The sequence below is a fragment of the Camponotus floridanus genome, unplaced genomic scaffold (genome assembly GCF_003227725.1).
Source record: "Camponotus floridanus strain SB8 unplaced genomic scaffold, Cflo_v7.5 scaffold20, whole genome shotgun sequence".
In the NCBI taxonomy this organism is placed as follows: Eukaryota; Metazoa; Arthropoda; class Insecta; order Hymenoptera; family Formicidae; genus Camponotus; species Camponotus floridanus.
Window position 1 is genome coordinate 1115771 of NW_020229326.1, and position 20346 is coordinate 1136116.

At 35.8% G+C, this 20346-nt stretch overlaps 2 protein-coding genes and 1 long non-coding RNA gene across 8 annotated transcripts in view; 1 reads left to right on the plus strand and 2 right to left on the minus strand.

The window, feature by feature from the left end:
* Nucleotides 1–108: 108 nt before the first annotated feature.
* Nucleotides 109–13949, minus strand: LOC105252728. 5 transcript variants are annotated; one of them, XM_025408327.1, is made up of 16 exons: nt 12098–12591; nt 11321–11736; nt 11117–11252; nt 10570–10815; nt 9506–10206; nt 6440–6578; nt 5601–5831; nt 4826–5265; nt 4281–4734; nt 3848–4023; nt 3360–3498; nt 3013–3224; nt 2790–2937; nt 2086–2507; nt 1794–1983; nt 109–1428 (listed from the first exon to the last, which is right to left on the minus strand). In XM_025408327.1, exons 2-16 carry the CDS (start codon nt 11433–11435, stop codon nt 771–773), a joined length of 4407 nt encoding a protein of 1468 aa, XP_025264112.1. In that variant the 5' UTR covers nt 11436–11736; nt 12098–12591; the 3' UTR covers nt 109–770. The 5 variants fall into 5 exon arrangements, with proteins under 5 accessions (XP_025264112.1, XP_025264113.1, XP_025264115.1 ...); XM_025408328.1 differs by having other exon boundaries at nt 3025–3224; nt 11321–12591; XM_025408330.1 differs by having other exon boundaries at nt 9506–9708; nt 11321–12589.
* The window catches only part of LOC109610103, a 149462-nt gene continuing 130592 nt past the window's right edge, over nt 1477–20346 (plus strand). Inside the window, exon 1 of the long non-coding RNA XR_003122752.1 lies at nt 1477–1549. This is a non-coding gene — a long non-coding RNA (uncharacterized LOC109610103). The remainder of the gene's footprint in view (nt 1550–20346) is intronic.
* LOC105252724 (ras-related protein RabJ) lies at nt 14533–18601 on the minus strand. Of its 2 annotated transcripts, none has more exons than XM_011260256.3 (3): nt 18402–18601; nt 16210–16259; nt 14533–15845 (listed from the first exon to the last, which is right to left on the minus strand). In XM_011260256.3, exons 1-3 carry the CDS (start codon nt 18442–18444, stop codon nt 15357–15359), a joined length of 582 nt encoding a protein of 193 aa, XP_011258558.1. In that variant the 5' UTR covers nt 18445–18601; the 3' UTR covers nt 14533–15356. The 2 variants fall into 2 exon arrangements, with proteins under 2 accessions (XP_011258558.1, XP_011258557.1); XM_011260255.3 differs by having other exon boundaries at nt 14537–15845; nt 16138–16259; nt 18402–18597.

Consider the following 20346-nt stretch of genomic DNA (forward strand, 5'->3'; position numbering starts at 1 on the left):
TTTATTCAGATATTTTATTTAAATAAAATGTTAATTGATATTAATCTCTTTCAAAATTCCAGAAAATTCAATAAATAATAATGCCACAATAATTTTTTTTATTTTTTATTAACCTTATCTCATTTAATCTTATCATATCTTTTTGCAATTAATTTAGGTTAACTCAGATATTAAAGTAATGACGTTGATTACAGTTGTGAATAAATTGATATGACGAGATATTATAAATAAATTGCGATATGACGAGCTATTAAGATACTGCAATTTCACGATTGAAATATATATTGCAGTTCGATAATGGTCGCTATATTACGAAATATTACGTAACTTCAAAATGTATTAATATTTATCAATTTTATCTACTAAAAATTAAACGCAATCATATATTGTAATATCTTGATTGATTTAAATAGCGACACTTCCAATTTAAGTACAATAATATACGAATTTCGATTATAACACTAGGAAATTAATTTCATGTTTAATCTTAGAATCTCTATCTATGTATTTACAAAATTAACGTAATCATAACTTATTACAAGATTATAAAACATAAACATATAACGTAATCATAACTTATTACAAGATTATAAAACAAAAATTTCATATAGTTTCCTCAAATAAACACGCAATATATTTTATCTTGAAATATCTATCGACCAATTTCGTTCAATCTTCAAATAATATCTGGACATTAATATAATTAAAGTATATCTCTATAGTCGTTTATCTCATGGCGAGATCGTACATAAATATATTCGCCGCGAATATTAGGCCCCCGGAGCTGGCAGTGAATTATTTGGCGTGATTAGGGCCAATTGGAGCATCCCGTCGTTGCTCCTCGTGTCTTTGAATCGCGCGCCCCCGTCACTTGCGTTCGCCGCCGCGGGCGGCGCGACGATCGGCGCCGCGATCGACGCGACAGTGCTCATCGGTTTCGAAACCCGTTCAATTTTCGCGGCGCGCTCGCGATTAGTTTGATTTTGCGTGGCCTCGTTCGTCGCGATCCGGGCCGATTTTTCGCGATCCGGGCCAATTTTTCGTGAGAAGATCGCACGGCGATCGTTGGCGATCGTACGCACCCGTAGCCGTCGTCGACGCGCCCGGTTCGCGATCGCGGTATCGTTCTTGTCGCCTTTGGTTACGATCGTGACGGGGGTGGTCTCGTTCGAACGACGAGCCTCGCTGTTATCCGCGGACGCGAGTGAATCCGTGCAATTCGGCGGCGATTCCCCGTGCAAGTACGTGATGGGCCAGTGCCTGCTGTAACCGGGATCGTATCGATAATCAGGACGATCGTGACGATCGTGATGATCGAGACGATCGTTACTTCCGATCATGGGCCGGATCGGCCGCGGACTTGGGAGGTAGGGATAATATTTCTCGCTGCAAGGCCGCCATTGATCCTCCGATGATCCCACGTAGCACCTAAAATTGATCGATTTGTAACATATTTTTTCTTCTTGTTTACAGAAATATTGGAGCAGGAGGTACCAGGGAAGTTGCCGTAAGCAAGGAATATACCATAAGCAAGGAATATAGCGGAATTGTGAGTTTCAATATCATTATTATTAAATAACTTGTAAAGACATGTTAAGGAGGAACAAGTACACCATCTATCGTATACGTTTGAAATAAATACTCCACTTTCGCGAACGCGAGATTCGAGCGATATAAAGGAAAAATGAATTAAAGTAAATTTTAATTAAATTAAAATAAAATAATTAAATAAAAAAGAATTAAAATAAAAGCGTTACGTTTTGCGAATGATACATATTTATAATAATATGTACCATGGATATTGGTATCCTTGTGAGAAGCCGCAATGATGAGTCGGTGCGCAACAATAGTCCCAACTACCGTACTCGCTTCCTTCCGGCTCGCAGCTCCAGAATCCGGCGATTTTGTTCTTCTCGCACTTCGTACCCTTCTTGCACGGATAGCCGTTTACCGTGTAATGGCGGAAAGTCGAAAAATCGTTCGCTAATTTCGAAGAAAATAATTAATGAAGTAATGATTTTGTGAATAATAATTTTTAAGTTTAATAATTTTAAATTTATAATATTTTTAGTTGTTTATACTCACGATAAAGAGACCCGCCAAGTCCACCGGGATAAATACCGTATCCAACGGCAGGACGATTAGAATCGGGCGGTCTGATAGAATCGGGCTTGTCAGGATCGACCGGCCTCGTGCCGTAATGATAACTTCCTGGTTTAAAGTAAGGTCTAGGATCTGGGTAAATATCGTCAGGTTTCACGCTTGGATAACCGGCCTGGCTAAAATCGGGTCGAGCAGGGCCTGGAAGTTGCGGTCTCGCATGACCCTGTCCGCCAAACATATGATCGTTATCGATGGAATCGCCCGTAATCACGCAATAAGGATCGAGATCTTTCCATGCGTACAGGACGTGATTGTTGTCGTAGATGTAATCCAGACCTGGTCGCAAGTCTCTTATAGGTACATCACTAAGCAAGCAATTCTCTTCTGTGCCGTGCGTAGTGAGTCTGGAAATTGAAGGAAATTAACGTACATTGATAAAAATTAAAGTTAATTGACATTATTCATATTTTATATTAATAATTATTCATATCTCGAGAGAAAGAGAAAGAGATTCTTTATTATAAAAAAATATCGTCTATTGATTTTATTTAATCACGGTTCAATTTTAATATTATTATAAATGTTAATTACATATAATAATTATATTTGCATTTTAGACACATTAATCGATTAAATTAAAAGCAATACAAATTGCAAACAATGCGAAAGCTTTAATATATACTCACTTGAAACTATAAGACATGCAAGGAATAGAATTAGTTTCCCTCATTCTCGAGCATTTCTGTCGACAATCTTGCTCCGAATTTACATGCGTTGCCAGAAGCACGGCGTAAGGTGTCAATTTGCATGGCTTGGTATATCCAAAGTAACAAACTACGAAAGGTTTATTTATGAAAATTTAACATAGTTATATATTTATATATTTAATTTTAATGTTAAAAAATATACCTTCATCTGTACCTTGCGGAGATTGCTTGCTACTGAATTGCTCCGTATTAAAGAATGGCACGGCATACGGTTCGCAGCCTCTGCCAAAACTACCCTTCTCGTACAATTCCGCGCTGTCCATATCCGGCATTTGAGCAGGATTGATATCCTGCGAGGGCCAATCACTTAGATAACAATTAGTTGGAACATCGGATCGGTCTTGTAATTCATACCTAAAATATTTAATAATACAAATTAGAGGAAATGGCACATTGTAATATACAAATAAATTACTCGATTGTTTTTAGCTTTGTTGCTATCGATTTTTGCGTGAAAAATTATATTCGAATAATACGAACTGAGCTTACTTGAATGCAAAACTCCTGCATGTAAAGTCTTGCGCTAAAATGCACGCCGCTTGACATTCCCCTAGATTATTGACTGTTGTCGATTTTCTAACGACGTCCGCCGGCATCCCGAATCCGCTTCTGACTCTCCAAAAACATTCTAGAAAAGTTTCATAAAAAACAAACTCCTCATAACTGTCGCGAGTCCCATATTGAATAAAACACGCGAGAGAGACAGACGATTTATAGAGTTTGCCTGTCAATTTTAGTTGTTACCGGAAACACAAAGCGGAACGTATAATGTATGGTAACGCAATCGGGGCAGTAGTGCAATGCTCGGGACAATAAATTGCATTATCTAAAAGTCAGTTTTATTTGTCAATCTAGTTAAAATTGAAATTTAAAAAAATACATATTACGAATTATTTTCATATCAAGTGGCATTTAGAATTAAAAATTAATCAATAAGGTGAAATTCTTTCTCAATTAAATCGTATATATATGTATACCATCCGGAGGATGCGGACTCGGTTCTCTTTTCGTGCCGCAGGTTCTCGAGTTGGCGATCATGGCATAGATATCATAATCACGGTCCGGTTCAATATCGATATAAAAATTCAGATCTTTATACGAAACGTCGCTGAGAAGACAATTGTCCGTTGGGTCCGTGGGTGCTACATTGTACCTGTCCAATTAACATTAGTAATTAGTATTAAATTAATTAATATAAATATTTTTGTATATTTTATTTTCATATTTTATATATATATAAAATATTATATATTAAATTTTAATATATAACATTTGATTATAACGTTTAATTATATGTTAATATAATATATTAAATTTTATTAATATTAAATTTTATACATATAATTCTATAAGACATATGACTTTTCTAAATTATATATGACTTTTCTTTATTAAAATTATTAAAATTACCTATAACTGAAGCTCATGCAAATGTAACTCTTTTCGTTAAGGCACAGGCTTTCGCATTGATCTAAATTCGCCGTCAGATAAGTCTTTCGGACGACACCTCTGCTAAGTTTGAATCCCGCACCGGCTCGGACGGAGCACTCTTCCGTTTTTCCGGTACCGCCGTAAAGCGGATCCTGATTGGCCGGAATGTAATTATCACCGTATCCGAACGCACCGCCATAATTGTAAAAATCTCCGTAAAAGTGGTCGTTCTCGTAAGGGCGTGGTGGTGGCGGGGGTGGAGGCGGGGGCGGTTTAGGCTGCGGCGGTTTCGGATAATGCTTCGACGCGTCGAACTTTCCCACGTAATTCGTATCGTAGCCATAAGAGCCGCCATATGTGGTGCCGTAAGTACCCCAGTCCCGACTCGGATCCTTTGGATAGTCCGGCAGGTACGGTCCGATTTCGTTTGTACCTACGTTATATATGTGAACACATGCAATAGTTTTTCTTTGCGAAAAAATGATAGTCTCTTCAAACTTATATCTAGACGCTTGAAATATTACCTATGTCGTGAGCGGATCCGTGATCGATTCGTCTATTCGGATACTTCGGATACCGCGTCCATGGTATGTTTCTGTTGTAAAAATCGTCGTCAACGGGTCGTCTAGATGGATACCGACCGCCATAGCGGAATGAATCTTCAGATCTTGGTCCTGAATATCCAGTCTGACCTTGATTATTGAGATAATTTCTTCGATCAAACGTATCATCGTATTGTCCGTGATGAGGAGGATGCCCGTAGATCGGCGGTCGCCGATGATCTCCGTGATCGAATGGTCGCGGAATTTCGTTGGATGGACGTCGATCGAAATCTAACGGTCGCGGAATTTCGTTTGATGGACGTCGATCGAAATCTAACGGTCGGGGAATTTCTTCTAAGGGCGGTCGATCGTAATCCATAGGTCGCGGTACTTCCTCGGGGCGTCGATCCGGGACGTAGGGTCTTGTTAGATTAAAAATGAATTAGTTTTATTTGGACACATATAAAAAATACACGTGAACGATTCTTATAAATAATTAAATAATTATAAATAATTAAATAAACGAATGCAAATTGTTTAATTGCTTCGTAAATTAGCGTCTTTTCAGGAAATAAGTTTATCAATAATAAATTTATCAATAAATAAGTTTATCAATAATTTTTTAAATTTCCATACATCTTAATCAATCTCTATATTTCTTAGAAATTAAAGATGCTTGTATCATTCGATTTTGATGCAATAGTTATACAAGATAGTTTTGTCATTAATATCAGATAAATTTTCAATTATTGCGTACCTTGTATCTGGTCTTTCATGAGGAGAGCCGTAAGGTGGACCGTAGGATTGACTAGGTCTAGATGGTTGATTCCAGTAGGATGGTCTTATTCCAGGCCCGTTTGCCACGCAATTCGGATCCCTCTCGTAATAATCACATTGAGGATCCGATACGAAGTCTCGATGAAAGTCCATGCGAGAATAAGGCACCGATGTCATCTCGCACATCCCTCTCGCCCCATGTCCCAAGCGTCTTTCCACAAAATTGTTATTACTCAGCAGTAAATAAATTCATTAATTAGAATCATTTATTATTATCGATTAACGATTTTTTGGATGTGTGTTAATTGGAAAAAAAAGAACCTTCCCAATGCGCGTGCGTGATAGTTCCCCTCACCGGAGAAGCGTGTCACAGATTGTGGCGCGATCAAATTGTCCGTGATGCAATCGCACGATGGGTCATGCATATGTACGCATTGTATTTTGCGTGTGCATTTGATGACAAATACTCTACATATATATATGTATACGCACATATATAAAAATAATGTAAAATCATTGGAAGATTCCAAGCGTGAATAATTGTTGTTAACTGTTATACAGATTATTTTCGCTTATCTTACAGTATTTACTGAGATATCTAATTAAAAATCATAGAAAATCAAAATTCATCGGCGGAATTCTACCAAGAGAATATAACTATGTCATTCTCCGGAAAATTACATAATTTCACATTGAAATGTCTGATTTCTTTTCAACACGTAACAAAAAATATGTATACAATAGAAAATCATAATTATGACACGAATTATAGAAATTAATTTTGTAAATTCTTATAAAAATATTAATTTAAAAAATTACCTGTAATTAAAACCCTCGCAAATGAAAAATTTCTCATAGTCGCAGGCGCGATGGCAATCTTCGATGTTTTCGCACTCGACGGCGCGTCTGACATGCAGTTCCAAGCTCTTCTTGCCGGCCAGCAGTCTTCTGTAGCATGCTGTATAGTAAAAGAAAATTTCAGTGCACTTTCTACGGGCATAATTTTTTTTTTTAGAGAGACTTACGCGAGCACTCATCCTCCACTATAATGATCGAGTCTGAAGTAGCTCGTCGAACGATTACGACTAGCACAAAAGTCCACAACCATCGTCGTATCGACATGATTCTATTCGCGTTCGATCGCCGGAATGGATGTTCCATTCGTGATCGCGAGAGAGGCGACGCGATGTTTTTTTCTCAGCGTTTCGAGTTCTCCTTCGAGCCGCGATTTATTTCGGTGATGTACCACGAGTCGCGACAAAGCGGAGCCATTTTGTTATCTCCCGAGAAAATGTTCTTCTCCTTTGAATTTAGCTTTCCGTTTCCGAATTCGTGCCCCCCCCCGATTTCGTTGGCACGTCCACGAAAAATTGGCGCAAACTGAAAATCGCGCAAAAAGTAACGGAGAAATTACGGGTTCGCATCGTTTTATAGAAAAGTGAACGTTTCCGCGAGGATAGTGGGAGGAACCGTGCTCACACGTCGGGGGAGGGATTTCAGCGCGTTACATGATCATTAATGATTCCACTTACTATTATTTTTCTTTGCTCATGGACACGCGAGCGTTTCATTCTTTCGTTGAGCGGCATCATTTGCGGTACTTTGCGTACGATTATGTGGGATTGATTTACTCGACGTCGCTTTTTAGTAATTGCAGGATGTAAATCTCTAATTAAAACACTGACTTTGTAAGTGTATATACCTTTATAACGATGCTTAACTTACTTTTCGTTCACATTATCGTTATTATTCCTTGATTTAATTAATACTTAATCGATTATAATCTAAAGAAATTGTCATACACACATATATTTTATTTTCAAGTCGTTCAATGTATTTTATATAATTTTTTATCTTTTTGCATATCTATTATCAAGCAAGATATAATATATAAGAAATTATTATTTGTTCGCGCGCTCTATTGTAAGATCTCTGTTTGGAAACCAAGTGCCGGAACCATTTGCATTTTTCTGTCTTTAAACTTTTATCCCAAGAAACAAAGAGAGGTGACATCATTTTAGAAGGGATGTGTTGTCCTTCGAGATTCGTCAGGGTCACAATTATCTCAATTATTTCAGCCAGCCTAGCTCTTAATGTGGTACTATAACTTCAGTAAAGCCGTATACTTCCGCGATTCAGTCAGCTAAATATAATTGTGACCTCATATGACCGTTGTATCGAACTTTGAGATAATTTGAAAACTAATTTAAAAATCAAATTTTATAAATAGTGTCGGAATCGGCGGCATGTCCAGTCGATTGCGACAATTCCTGATCAAAGTAACGGACGCGCAATTAATTTGAAGCGCAGGCAGGAATAAAAGGGACTGTCGAAAGTAAAAGCGTCTTATGCTCGTAGATCACGCGAACCGGACGTCAGACGTCCTGCAACGTCTCGACATTTTTCTTTCTTGTGCAATTGTCATTTCTGTTCCGTGGTGGCACAATCGCGAAAAGTCATTGAGTTTCCTTTAGCTAGTCATTGTTGAAGCAACAATCTTTGCCCAAGAAAAAAAATAGTTGATCGTTAGACATATTTTTCTTTTCATCATTGTTTCTTTAAAAAATATGTATTCAATTTCCATTATTTTATTATCTAATAATCCGCGAAGAGGATCGCGGTTATTCGGTCACGTTGTAGTTAGAAAGATATGCGAAAGCTATGCGATAAGCTGAGAGCGGTAGCTAACGCCGGAAGTCAACGGACGCAACGAGTTAATTCGCATACAGTTTAAAATCTGTGTCAATGCCGTTCGCATTTGTCAATCGGCAGTTTGTAGATGAACGTAGTTCGATAAACAGTGCCGACTGACTGCGATGACCAAGTAATTAAGCCGATTGATGTCGCAGGATAACGAACTTAACATTCAATTCACAGTATTCGTCGAATTTTGTCATTCTTATCTTTGATTTCAATAAAATAAGGCATATTACATGATTAAAAAAAAAAGACAGAATGAGACTAGTTATTTTTCGTAACTTTTTTGATGCTATATGATTTCAAATTTTGCTTCATCACATAATTAAAAAAAATTGCTAGAAATTTTAATATTTTGTTATATTATTAATTGCGGAATGTGTATATTAAGGAAGTTTAATTTCAATCAAAATATTAAATGTTTATTCAAAAATGTTTTATTCAAAATATTAAATATTAAATTAATATTTATTGAATATGTGATTATTTTGTTAGTATTTTTTTAAATTAAAAACAGTTTAGCATCGTCAAAAATATACAACAGACAAGGATTACTCTTGTTCTTGTGTTCGGAAAAAAATTATTTTTTGTTGAATTATGTCATCAATTTATCGAAAATACATATCTAATATCTCAAAAAAAAAATCATTATATAAATAAAATACATATCTAATATTTCAAAATTATTATATAAAAATTATTAAAGCTAAGATAAATTGATTGTGCTAGCATCAAATTGAGTTACATTTCCAACTTAAGGTGCGAAAACTTAAGTACAGCAATTATTTATCTATGTCTAAAGAGAAAATTAATGCAATAACGAATGTCGTACCTTTTAATGCCAATGCTTTACGTAAGAGAATAATAATCAACTTGCGGAACACGGTACTAGCACATTTAATGCAATCGTATGATTGCCGTAGAAAAAAATGAGGTTGCGCCTCACATATGCATCATACGCGAAGTAAGCGCAGCGACAACCGGCCGAAGATTTGTGCCTCCGCTCTTTCGTACACGCCTCGTTAAAGACGGAGATTCGCGTTTCCGTTTGCCCAGGTGCTAGAATTGCACCTAAAGTTTACCACATCGCTTACACGCGCAGATTAATTCGAATGGCATTCGTAAAAGGAAGAGAAACGCGGCAGAAAAATCTCTTTATCTTGATAAAAAAAATAGATGATTACTTACATTTGTCGGCGATCCTCGCATCAAAACCACGAAATATCCACGATCCTTGATTCCGGATATCATAAGTGCCCTTGAATCTTCCAGTTGAAATTCTTGTCCCATCCGTCTCGAAATTATTAGCGACAGTTGGAGACATTTTATTGATATCATAACTTCCTGTGACTAACTCGTTCTGCTTCGGTCGCATCATAATCCCGTGATTCCTATGCATATTATTGAAATATCCTTGATTGTGATGTTGATGATGACTCGTAAATATGTTTCGATCTTTCGTCGGATCGATCCAGAATTTGAAATCTGCTGGAGACTTGTTCTTCGATGTTTCGTGGGCGAAGATGGGCCTCGAAAGAATATCGAAGAACCCGTTATGGACAGTGAGAGGTTTATATAACCGATGATCGTTGCCCGAGTTTGATTCGAAATTTAGGTAGTTGATATCGTCAAAAGGATTTCGAGTGAACGGTCGACCGAGATCGTAATTCGGGTCGGAATATATTTGTTGATCGAACACCGATTTCCGGTTGGGATATATCGAGAGATCATTAACGACTTCTACGTTGTTGATTCCGAAAGGACTGCTGGCTGGCGATATTGAATTTCTGTTTCTAAGGATATCGGAGATCCGGCGCTCATCGTCCAAGGAATTCACGTATCCTTGCTGGTACGAAGGATTAACAACGTGCATCGTGTTTCCCATGTTTCTTCACGTGTGAGTCACATAAAATCGTATCGTAGTAATTGCATTAAATTCTATAGCTTATTTAACACGAATAAAAATCGAAAGAAAATTTGAAAAGCTAAATTGATACTCGATCAAGCTATTCATTTAAAATGACATGTATATTTTGACATGTATGCTAAAAGAACATATGAATACGTAAATTGAAACTTCTCATTAATATGTAAGAAAAGCATACTTTTCGGTAGAATATAAACATTTCCATTATTTTCGTAGATATATTTATTTTACTGAGATATTAGCAAACAATAGAAATGCTAATGATGGGATTGTTTTACGGTTTGAAATTAATAATGAGAAAAAGAGAGAGAGGAGAGAATCATACCTTGAAGATGACAGGATACTTGATATTGTCGGATCCGAAAGGCCACTTCCAAATATCACGGTCGACTTTGTCTCGTTTCCCCTTTCTCCGATGCCGCCGCTTCTCATCTTGTAAAGTCGATCAGGTTCGCAATGTAACGAACGTTGACTTCTCACGTAGACATCGTAATCGGCGTGAGTTTGCAGTTCTTCGGGCTTCGGCATTTTTCTACTCAGCGCACATGTCCCGTTACCCTTGATACTAATCCTACATATCAAAACAGGAAAATATTGTCAAAGAATTATATTAATATGTTATAGATTATTTATAAATATAATTTTATTTTTTTTATTATTATTAATATATATATATATATATATATATATATATTATTAATATAATATATTATTAATATATATAATTCTATTTTTATTATATTTTTTTATTTAATTCTTTTTTATTATCTTTAATTATTTTTTTATTTAATTATTTTTTATTTAATTCTTCTTATATATTGAAATTATATAATTATTCTCTGCATTTATGCGGTTCGCATATTATCGTGTACCCGAAAGTAAACGCGTTACAGGAATTCCTTCTCTTGGAACACTCGTCCTCGCATTCCGAAATGCTGCCAACCGCGACGCTGGAGAAGATGTCCATGTCCGGCAATTTAAATCCGATAGCTACTCGTGTATAGCAATCTGCATAATAATCATAATGTTTAATTATCGTATTCAATATACTGTGGCGATAAATCGTTGTCGCTCACCATTTGCGATGATTACAAGTTGATTATCGATAGCGAGGCCGCTGGAGTGCGATACTTGAGAGGATCGTAGGAAACAAATGATGAAAACGAGGAATCCCCGTTGATAATATTCCATTGCTGACAGAAAGTTTTCGTGCTCCAAGAATATTCACTTCATTTTACTTCACATGATGCCTATATTGTACAATTTCCTGCTTCCACTGTGCTTTTAGTTTTGAATAAAAGTTGTTCTCACTATTCTCGCGCGTGTTGTTGTGACACGATCATCTTTACTCTTGGTTGGCAATATTTATGTTTCAATTAATCTTGACTTATTCTCCTTTCTTAATTAAAATGCTTTATTACTTCTTAACCGTTGTCTGACATCTCACTTTATCCACAATCTATGAATTACGATTCACTCACACGAAACGTCCCTGAAAGAAGTATCCTTTTAACCGAAGATAGACACACACGATTAGCAATTGTGAACGTAACCGTCAACAATTCTTTCCGCGTAATACATTGTATTTCAAGATAAATCGTGAAAACTCGATGCACACATCATCGCATAAAAATCTATTACACAGGAAAAATGCTTCTGTTTTATCACTGTCAGACATTCATTCATTATCTTGATCGATTGCGCCGATTTGCGAGCGACCCTGTCATTTGGCGGTCGCTTCCGGCGATGTTAATTAGCGTTTATCTATTTAATTACATCGGACCGGACATGTAATTAGCGTATCCTTGTCGCGGTTCATTACACTTTCACGTATGAGTCTCTTTGAACCGTACCTCTTACGATTGGCCCACAACTGAGAGCATCGTGTAACTGTATCATTGTCTTATACAGAAGAGCCCGGAGTTATGATCGCTTCTTCTGCTTCCTCCGCTTGTGTACCTGCTGCCGCTCTTCTTCCTCGTCCTCTTCTCCTACTCGCTCCTTCGTGTGACGCTTGCACGCTCAAAGGAGCTCGTGCTCGCTCACAGGATCAGCGCGCACGCGAATCTCTCTCCTCTTTTTTTCCCTCGCTTTGCAGTTTCGCGCCTGCATTTAATTAACACACCGACGAACGGAGCAGATCGTGATGCTCGTAATATTGCGAAACTGAATTGTATACCCTCCTCGTGCGCGCTTGCGTAGATCATCCACGATATCGTATGTACGAATATAATTGAAACAAGAAAAACTTGTTGCAATGTCTCATTATTCTCATCAGGGGATTTGCAAGCATCATTGCCAATAGTGAAAAAAAACAGCTGTTAATTTGTATACCTATCTAGTAGCTAACACGAGGATTTATTATTATTTTTTTCATTTATTATTATTTATTATTATTTTTTTCATTTTAAATATTTAACAGAAAATGTAAAATGTTCAAAAATTTATGAATTACCACATAAAATCATTTTTAACACAAAAAGACAAATTTACCGTGCTTATTGATTTTATATAATTAATGGCTAATTTTATTTTTAAAAATATCTCATTTAGTTTAGGAAAAAAAAGCTCCGATTGTCCCATTCGAAAAAGCGCGATCGTTAAAAAGAAGAAAGTGAAAATGCAAGTTGTTGCAACGACACGACGAGATGAAATTCTTCCTGTTTGCCAAAGCGCGAAATACAAGTTGTCTCGCGCGCACGCATGTCAAGGACCTGGAAAATAATTTTCTAGCGTCGCGAGCGTGTCGAAAAGGGCGTGTAAAATCTCAACGCGCCAGTTTCCTCCGTGTTAAACGATCGAGATGTAGTTTTGCAATGAAAATTGCAATTGGCCAATCGTCGGATACCGCTTTACGGCCTATTGTCTTTAAACGGTAATAAAACTTCATTATGCTCGCAACTTCGTTATGCTAATCGATCCTCCCGCTATTGAGGAACAAAAGTGCCGTTTTGATTTCAGTTAATCGCCCGAACGCTTTTACTCGCTCGTGTAATTACATCTTCGACATTGCATCTATCTCACGATTATATTCAGGAACCAACAGATTGGCTATTATAGTCTAACGGTTCTCGCATCTTTGAATCTTTCCGGTTCTGGAATCAAGTCCGGATTTAGCTGGATACGTATGCATCTGTAACTGATCAAGAAGATATCGAGTAATTGATTAAACGAACTTATTCGATAATTGCTATTCGCATAATGGCGTGATAAAGTATCTCTTTATCTTAAATAATACTTTGACTATTTTTAGACGCAACTTCTGTATTATATTTTTTAAATTCTTTATATCGGCGAATGATTTTCTGATCATTCTTCGCGTTGCATGAACTTGGAGTCCTTTTCTCTCTTTTATGTCGCGGAGTTCGAATTATGCTAGTGAGAAAACGCGAGTTTCCAAGTTCCTTGACTCTCGCACACGCGGACGACCCTGAGCGCATCTTTCCACTACGCATCGGTTTCGAAGACGCCGCCGCGGAGTTCTAATGGGCCTAGATGCATAGTAAACGAGAACTTACATAACAAAAATAAGCCGAGTTACATGTAGACAAAGCTGGGACGTCACGCTCCGCGAGGCCCGGCCTGGAGTGAGAATGAGTCATTGTGTGATTATCGCTCTCTGTCGTAGCGCGACGAGATTTCCCGAGGAGGTGCAGCTTTTCGGATCTCGAACAAACGCCATCCCATCTCGACTATGTAGGACATTACGATATATAAGTGTGATTTTTATTTTTATGCATTTAGTATTAATAATAATAATTATTATTATTATTCTTTTATAAAATATATATTTTATATATTTCGTACTAATTTTATAATAATAATAATTATTATTGTTTATTGATGAATACTTTTTTAAATAAATATAATCTGTAATAAAATGTCATAAAATCTGTATACGCACAAATAGGAGTATGAAAGATAGATATTTAAATACGTTGCACGTTTTTTTTATTACAAACATATTTATCTTCATCGAATATAAAAACTTGATAAAGTATATGACGAGGCGCGTGAACGTGCATATCACAATGCGTGCGAAAATAAAAATGACAAAGTATTGAGAGTTTTCTTAAAAGTATCGAAAATAATTCGTCGTCTCTTTGCATAGAAAAAAGAAAAATATTTAAACTTAAAATTTAGCAGTCTTCGTAGAAAGAAAAACATAATACATCTAATCTTTATTCCGATTATAAATAAATTTGCACATAGATGCAGAATACTGTTAATTTTAGCATAAAATTAGTAAATATAGTAATATAATCAAAATAATATTAATCATAATAATAATTAGCTGTAATTTGCTAAAATTAAAGTTTTCTAATGACAAATTACACAATCGTCATGCGTTAATCAATTTTGCATAATCTTTTACGTATTTCGATCATATTTTGCGTTAATCAATTTTGCATAATCTTTTACGTAATTCGATATTTTATGAAAAAAAATTGATACACATCAAAATTTATCTAATCAAAAGATTGCATAGAGCTTGCGAAAATTATAATAATTATAATTATATTAGTTGAGCTTATAGCATTGTGTACATTTCCTGGCTTATAACTCATCACGACCCTAATCACTTTGACACGAATTAACGTACCGCGTTAAATTTCTACGAAATCTCGTTTACATATAAATTCACTACATAACAAGATATGTATCATATTTTGTCTCTCCTGGTACTCATTTTATAGAAAAATTAAATTATTTAATTTCCTTTGCTTTAGCGTTACAATCTTATTTGATAGTATTTTGATATTATTGACTTAACGCCCGCGATAAATCGACACAAGCATTATTGTGATCTAATCGAGCTAGGACGGAAACTACGTGGAAGAGCAGATTGTCGATTACCTTGCGCGTGCATCTTGCATTTCAAAAAATGGAGACGCATCGTCAAACTTCCTTTACTTTTTTAAAAAAATTTTTATGTGACTCGTCAACGTAATTAATATTGTCAAAAGGAAAAAAAAAAACTATCGGCGAGTAACATTTAAAAATTCTTTGGTCGTCGTCGCAGCACATAATCATTATGCGTTAACGCGAGCGCGTCTCGGCAAGGCTTACAATCTTTTTTTATAACTACTATTGTCGCTCTTGAGCTAGAATTTAGCAGCAGGTGAACGGCTTCTCGAGTATGCCGTGCGCAATACTGGTGTTTTGCGGGCTCTCCTCGACGGAGGGCAAGAGCGGCATGCCATCGCCGTTAAAAAAACTACTCGAGTCGAAAATCTTGACAGAGGTAATGTCTGTATTGTCCGATACCATTCTCAGCAGACCCTTAGCAATGGCCAGGAAAACGGTTTCCACTCCCTCGTTATGTAACACTGAGATCTCATGATACGTAGCACCAATCGACGTGGCGTACTTTTGACCCTCCTCACCGTCGACTTGACGCTGATGCAGATCGGACTTGTTGCCGATCACGGCCAGCACCATCGTGTCCTCCACGTTCTGCTGCAGCTCCTTTACCCAACCCTTGATCGCGGCGAAGCTGTTGTACTGTGTAAGGTCGAACACCAGCATGGCCGCGTTGGCGTTTCTGTAGTACATCGGCGCCATAGAACGGAATCTTTCCTGGCCAGCCGTGTCCCATACCTGTAAAAGGAAGTCTTTCAATTCTTCAGAAGAAACGCTTTCAATTTTTTAGAGCGATTCGAATGATTTTATAAACAGTCAATTGGATAAAGCGTGAATTTTCGGATTGTATTATGGAAGGCACGATAATGATACAAAGATAGTCGAAGCGAAGAATAGAAAGGTCAGAGATTAATTGAAAAGACAACAATTGATGGAATTTCATGACTATTAATTCGATATACTAAATTTTTCTATTAATTATTAAATATTAATAATAAAACTCAACAAGTATTTGTTCACAATTTCATACATGTAATTTTATCTTCATATCCCCTAAGTTGAGTTTGCAGTTGAAGAAAGATGCTCCTATCGTCGGACTTACGTTATCAAAGTTTCCTATGTAACGTCCGATTAAACTTGTTTTGCCAACACCTGAAAATATAGCGATTTATAGACCAATAACACTTGCATATATAATTCAATATTGGTGATCAATATTAGCTATCATTTAATGTGACATACATATATCGAACTTTCGTTCTATAAATATTTAAAAAAAATCAATCTCCTTCTCTGATAGCATGTGATTAGCTACTGTACAAGAAAATTATTTTAAAACAAGATAGAACATCGCATAATTAATTAGTTGTATATATTAGTTTCACATTTAATTATAATTTTTTATTAAATTATTTTTATTATCTTTATAGTTATTATTGTAATGATTTAATAAAAAAAAGAAATAATTAAATGTAAAAGTACATATAATTGATTATGCGAATCTTCATGTATCTACATAAAATTGTATAAAGATTCGATTCTTGCATAGTAATTTAAAATCACGTGCTATCAGATAAGGAGATTCATTTTTAATTAATGACAAAATAAAACTATGTTAAAATGATATAGCTATGTCGCAGTAATTGTAATAAAATACAACGGTACATTTTATTACAATATATATCATTGTTGTAAAAAGGTCAATATTTTGAAAGATAAGATAGTGTATCGGTTATTATGAGGAAAAAAGATCATGTATTCGCTTCTAATTTCCGAGATAAGCTATATGGTGTGTATTCTATTCTTCGTTCTATAAATAATCGATGTTTGACTATTGTACTTTGTATAAGCTGCTTGAAGGATTATTAAGATACTATACATACGTATTGAATATGCAAATGTGACATTCAGAATCGGACATAAATTTATATGAACTTTTTTCATATTCATCTCTTAAAATTTTTATTCCTGAAATACCTTGTATATGTATGAAAATAGCATTCATATATTTTTATTATATAATAGAGAGCAATAGCCGTTATATAATTGACATTTTAAAATTGAAATAATTTCTCTGTCAGTATATATGTATACAATTCGCTATCTTCTTTGCAATTCTCAATTTTTTATCTTGATAAAATGCGCTTGGATTATTTTTATCGGCATTAATTGCATTTCCACTTTAAATTATTTTTCATAATTTTCCTATTTTATTTAATTACACGAAAGAGAGCGAGAGATTATATAATTCTAAATACATATAATTTCGTATTTAACATTTTTTATTTCTTTCTTACAACTAATAAAAAAAACTTTGAGGAGAAAAAAATTATTATATAGATAATTTTTCATGAGAAATTATAATTTCGCAATTATTTTTTATTTTCATTCATCGCTGCTATCGGTATTTTTGTTTTTGATTAAATATCGTATGTATAAAAAATGCGATTGCGCTAAAAAAAGATATGTAAAAGGCTGATTACGGGATTCCCTAAAGTATATGCCTTACATATTATCAATGCGCTTTGCCGGAAATTGTGTCATACGCGGATTTTGATCCATCCGAGAGTGTATGTATTGTAATATAAATAAACATTATGTCACTCGCGTCAAATATCTGATGCAAAATGTAAAAAAATATCGGTCTTTTTTACGATTTAATTTTTAAAAAGAACGAACAAGTTCTTTGATATCTCGATAAAGATCAACAATAGCTATCAATAACAAAAGCATTTGTCGATACAAATTATTTATATCATCAATACGTATTGTTTCTACAACGATAAAGACAATGACTGTAAATTCACTAAATAATTTATCGAATATCGCTTCAAGTGGTCGAAATATTTGACGTTTTTATAATCAATAATTATCAATAAATCTCTCCAATTGAACAATCATATATGCATATATACATTGACATGTTCACGCAACGACAATAAATTCTTATTGGTTCAGGGTCACAAAGTGGGAAAAAAATCTTGTATTTCATCAGAGATTTTAAGTGAATTCATTTCATTCGCACAACATAATCAAGCAATTATATCAGATGTTGCAATATCTAATTTCGTAATGAATGTAAATAAGCAGCAGATTCAAACTGGGCTTGTTCACCTAACCTCCATGACATAACAAAGGATAAATCGGGAACAATACACAATGACTAATCTTTGAGATGCGTGATCGCGTCTGTAAATTTATGCGAATTGCGCCTTTGGGTAAAAAAAATTTATTCCTATTATATAACGTCAGGCAAATTTTATGGCCGCGCGTTTTATTACGATCATCACTTACCCTGCGATCCCAGCAATACTACTTTGCCCTCTATCGTCTTCATATTTGACGCACTACATAATCGAACCAAAAATCTCACTGCACAACTAAACTAATAAGAGGCACGGCTCTTTTGACGTTTCTCACGCTTATAGTCGTGTAACTCGTAGCATTTAGTTGTTACGCTGATCGGTAATTTTTAGCTTGCCGTTCTCTAACTGTTCTAGTTGCCATCTCTCAACGGTATACGATAACTTCTACTGTATTTTGTATCGGTTGATAAAGAGAGTTTAATCAAAATTGAAAAATAAACAATCCATCTTAATTCGATATATTCTATTAAATTATTTATATTACATGGACATTAAAATAAATATATTAAATACTTAAATAAAGTCTTACATGCATTAACCATTGTCCGATAAGTTATCTACAGAATGATAATTTTCTTAATTCTTATATACAAGTTTTACGTACTTTTTTATAGATGTCCATCTCTCATTTTTACTTCTCTCGCTACTTTGATAATTATTATTTATACATTGCATTTTTTCCCAGCGATATATGATTGGATAGAAATATTTTTAAAAGAGATGTTTTTTTTTTTCGAAAATGCTATACTTGAACAGTTTATTCTTACACCAGTATATAAAGTGTTCGTCCTTAGATCGAATCATTGAACTTATCTTTTGTTGAATATAGAATTTAATTAATATTATATATTATCGTGGATAATTAATTAATGTCGATTTTATTTCAACAACAATGCAAACTGTTTCGCGAAGCTTCGTTATATTTTATTACGGTGAATTATTCTCAATTGAATTTCAGAGGCGAGGGTCCTTTTTTTTACAGCTCGACGCATAGCCAGAGCGCAGAGAGAGAGAAAGAGAAAGAGAGAGAGAAGCATTAGTTTAATTCATATTACTTTTCTCATAAATCCGTCGGGACTCGTGTGCGGAACGATGGCATAACGCAAAATTCATACACGATTGTACCCTTAATATGTATGTACTCACGTATATGTGTATACATGTGCGTGTGTATGTGTGTGTATATATATGGTAAGCGTTCGCCGAGGAAGAAAGGGAGGCAGAGATCGTAGGCAGAAACCACGAGAAGAGCTCCGCGGTTCTCTGGCGAGCTACTCTTGCCTCCCCCACCTCCCCCTCTGAGCCGGGGCTGTTCCGATTCCAGACAGTTTTTGCTGAAACATCGTACCGTTGATCCGGCATTTTCCAGGCCGCTTGGTTTATCGCTCGGCTTGATCCCTCTGTTCGTACCGCGGTGTTACAAGCCCCTGCAATCGATGTTTTCGTCCCATCTTTCTTACTCCGCTCCTCTCCCGATGCGGGTCCGTATCAGAATTTACCTATTTCTTCCTATCCTCCTGTTTCTTTTTCTCTATGTCTCTTTCTCTCTCTCTCTCTCTCTCTCTCTCTCTCTGCTTTTCTCAACCTCGGTAGATAACCGCCGCCGTTTATCTCTCGACTCTTATAGTTACATATACATTGCGATGTAAAGCTCCGTACGATTCCCCGACCGTATTCGAGACGTCGGTTCTGCGGAAAAAGAATCGACCTTCGATACATGAGAGATATACATATATGCTATTGCTGAAAAATAGAATCTCGCTGAATTTAACACTCGGAGAATTGTTCAAAAAAAAATGAGATACACCGACAAAATACGAATGCGTATTTGTTTAATCCGCTGTCCCTTCGAGATCTCGATTATATATTCGATTTATCTTTCGCCGTGTATTTTGACAATTCCTTGGAGGGCGGAGGAGAATGGCCGGTCTCGTTTGTCCATTAACTCGGTTCCCTTTAATGCATCGTAGTAAGAGCTGCAGACTCTTCCACGGTGTTTTGACACTCGCCGATGCGTGACGTCGACCGCTATAACGTCGCCCGATCCATTTTGCAACGCGATTTATTTGCGTCACCCTTCCACACGTTTCCCT

Excerpts from the sequence above, each read along its gene's own strand:
- LOC105252728 (XM_025408327.1), bottom strand. The coding sequence starts at position 11,435 with ATGGAATATTATCAACGGGGATTCCTCGTTTTCATCATTTGTTTCCTA. Across the intron at positions 6,579-9,505 it reads TGCGAGGATCGCCGACAAAT|CATGCTACAGAAGACTGCTG; the intron begins GTAAGTAATCAT and ends TTTACTATACAG. Across the intron at positions 4,024-4,280 it reads TGCATGAGCTTCAGTTATAG|GTACAATGTAGCACCCACGG; the intron begins GTAATTTTAATA and ends TTAATTGGACAG.
- LOC105252724 (XM_011260255.3), bottom strand. The coding sequence starts at position 18,444 with ATGAAGACGATAGAGGGCAAAGTAGTATTGCTGGGATCGCAGG. Across the intron at positions 16,260-18,401 it reads AGTATTGCTGGGATCGCAGG|GTGTTGGCAAAACAAGTTTA; the intron begins GTAAGTGATGAT and ends CTATATTTTCAG. Across the intron at positions 15,846-16,137 it reads ATATGAAGATAAAATTACAT|GTATGGGACACGGCTGGCCA; the intron begins GTATGAAATTGT and ends TTCCTTTTACAG.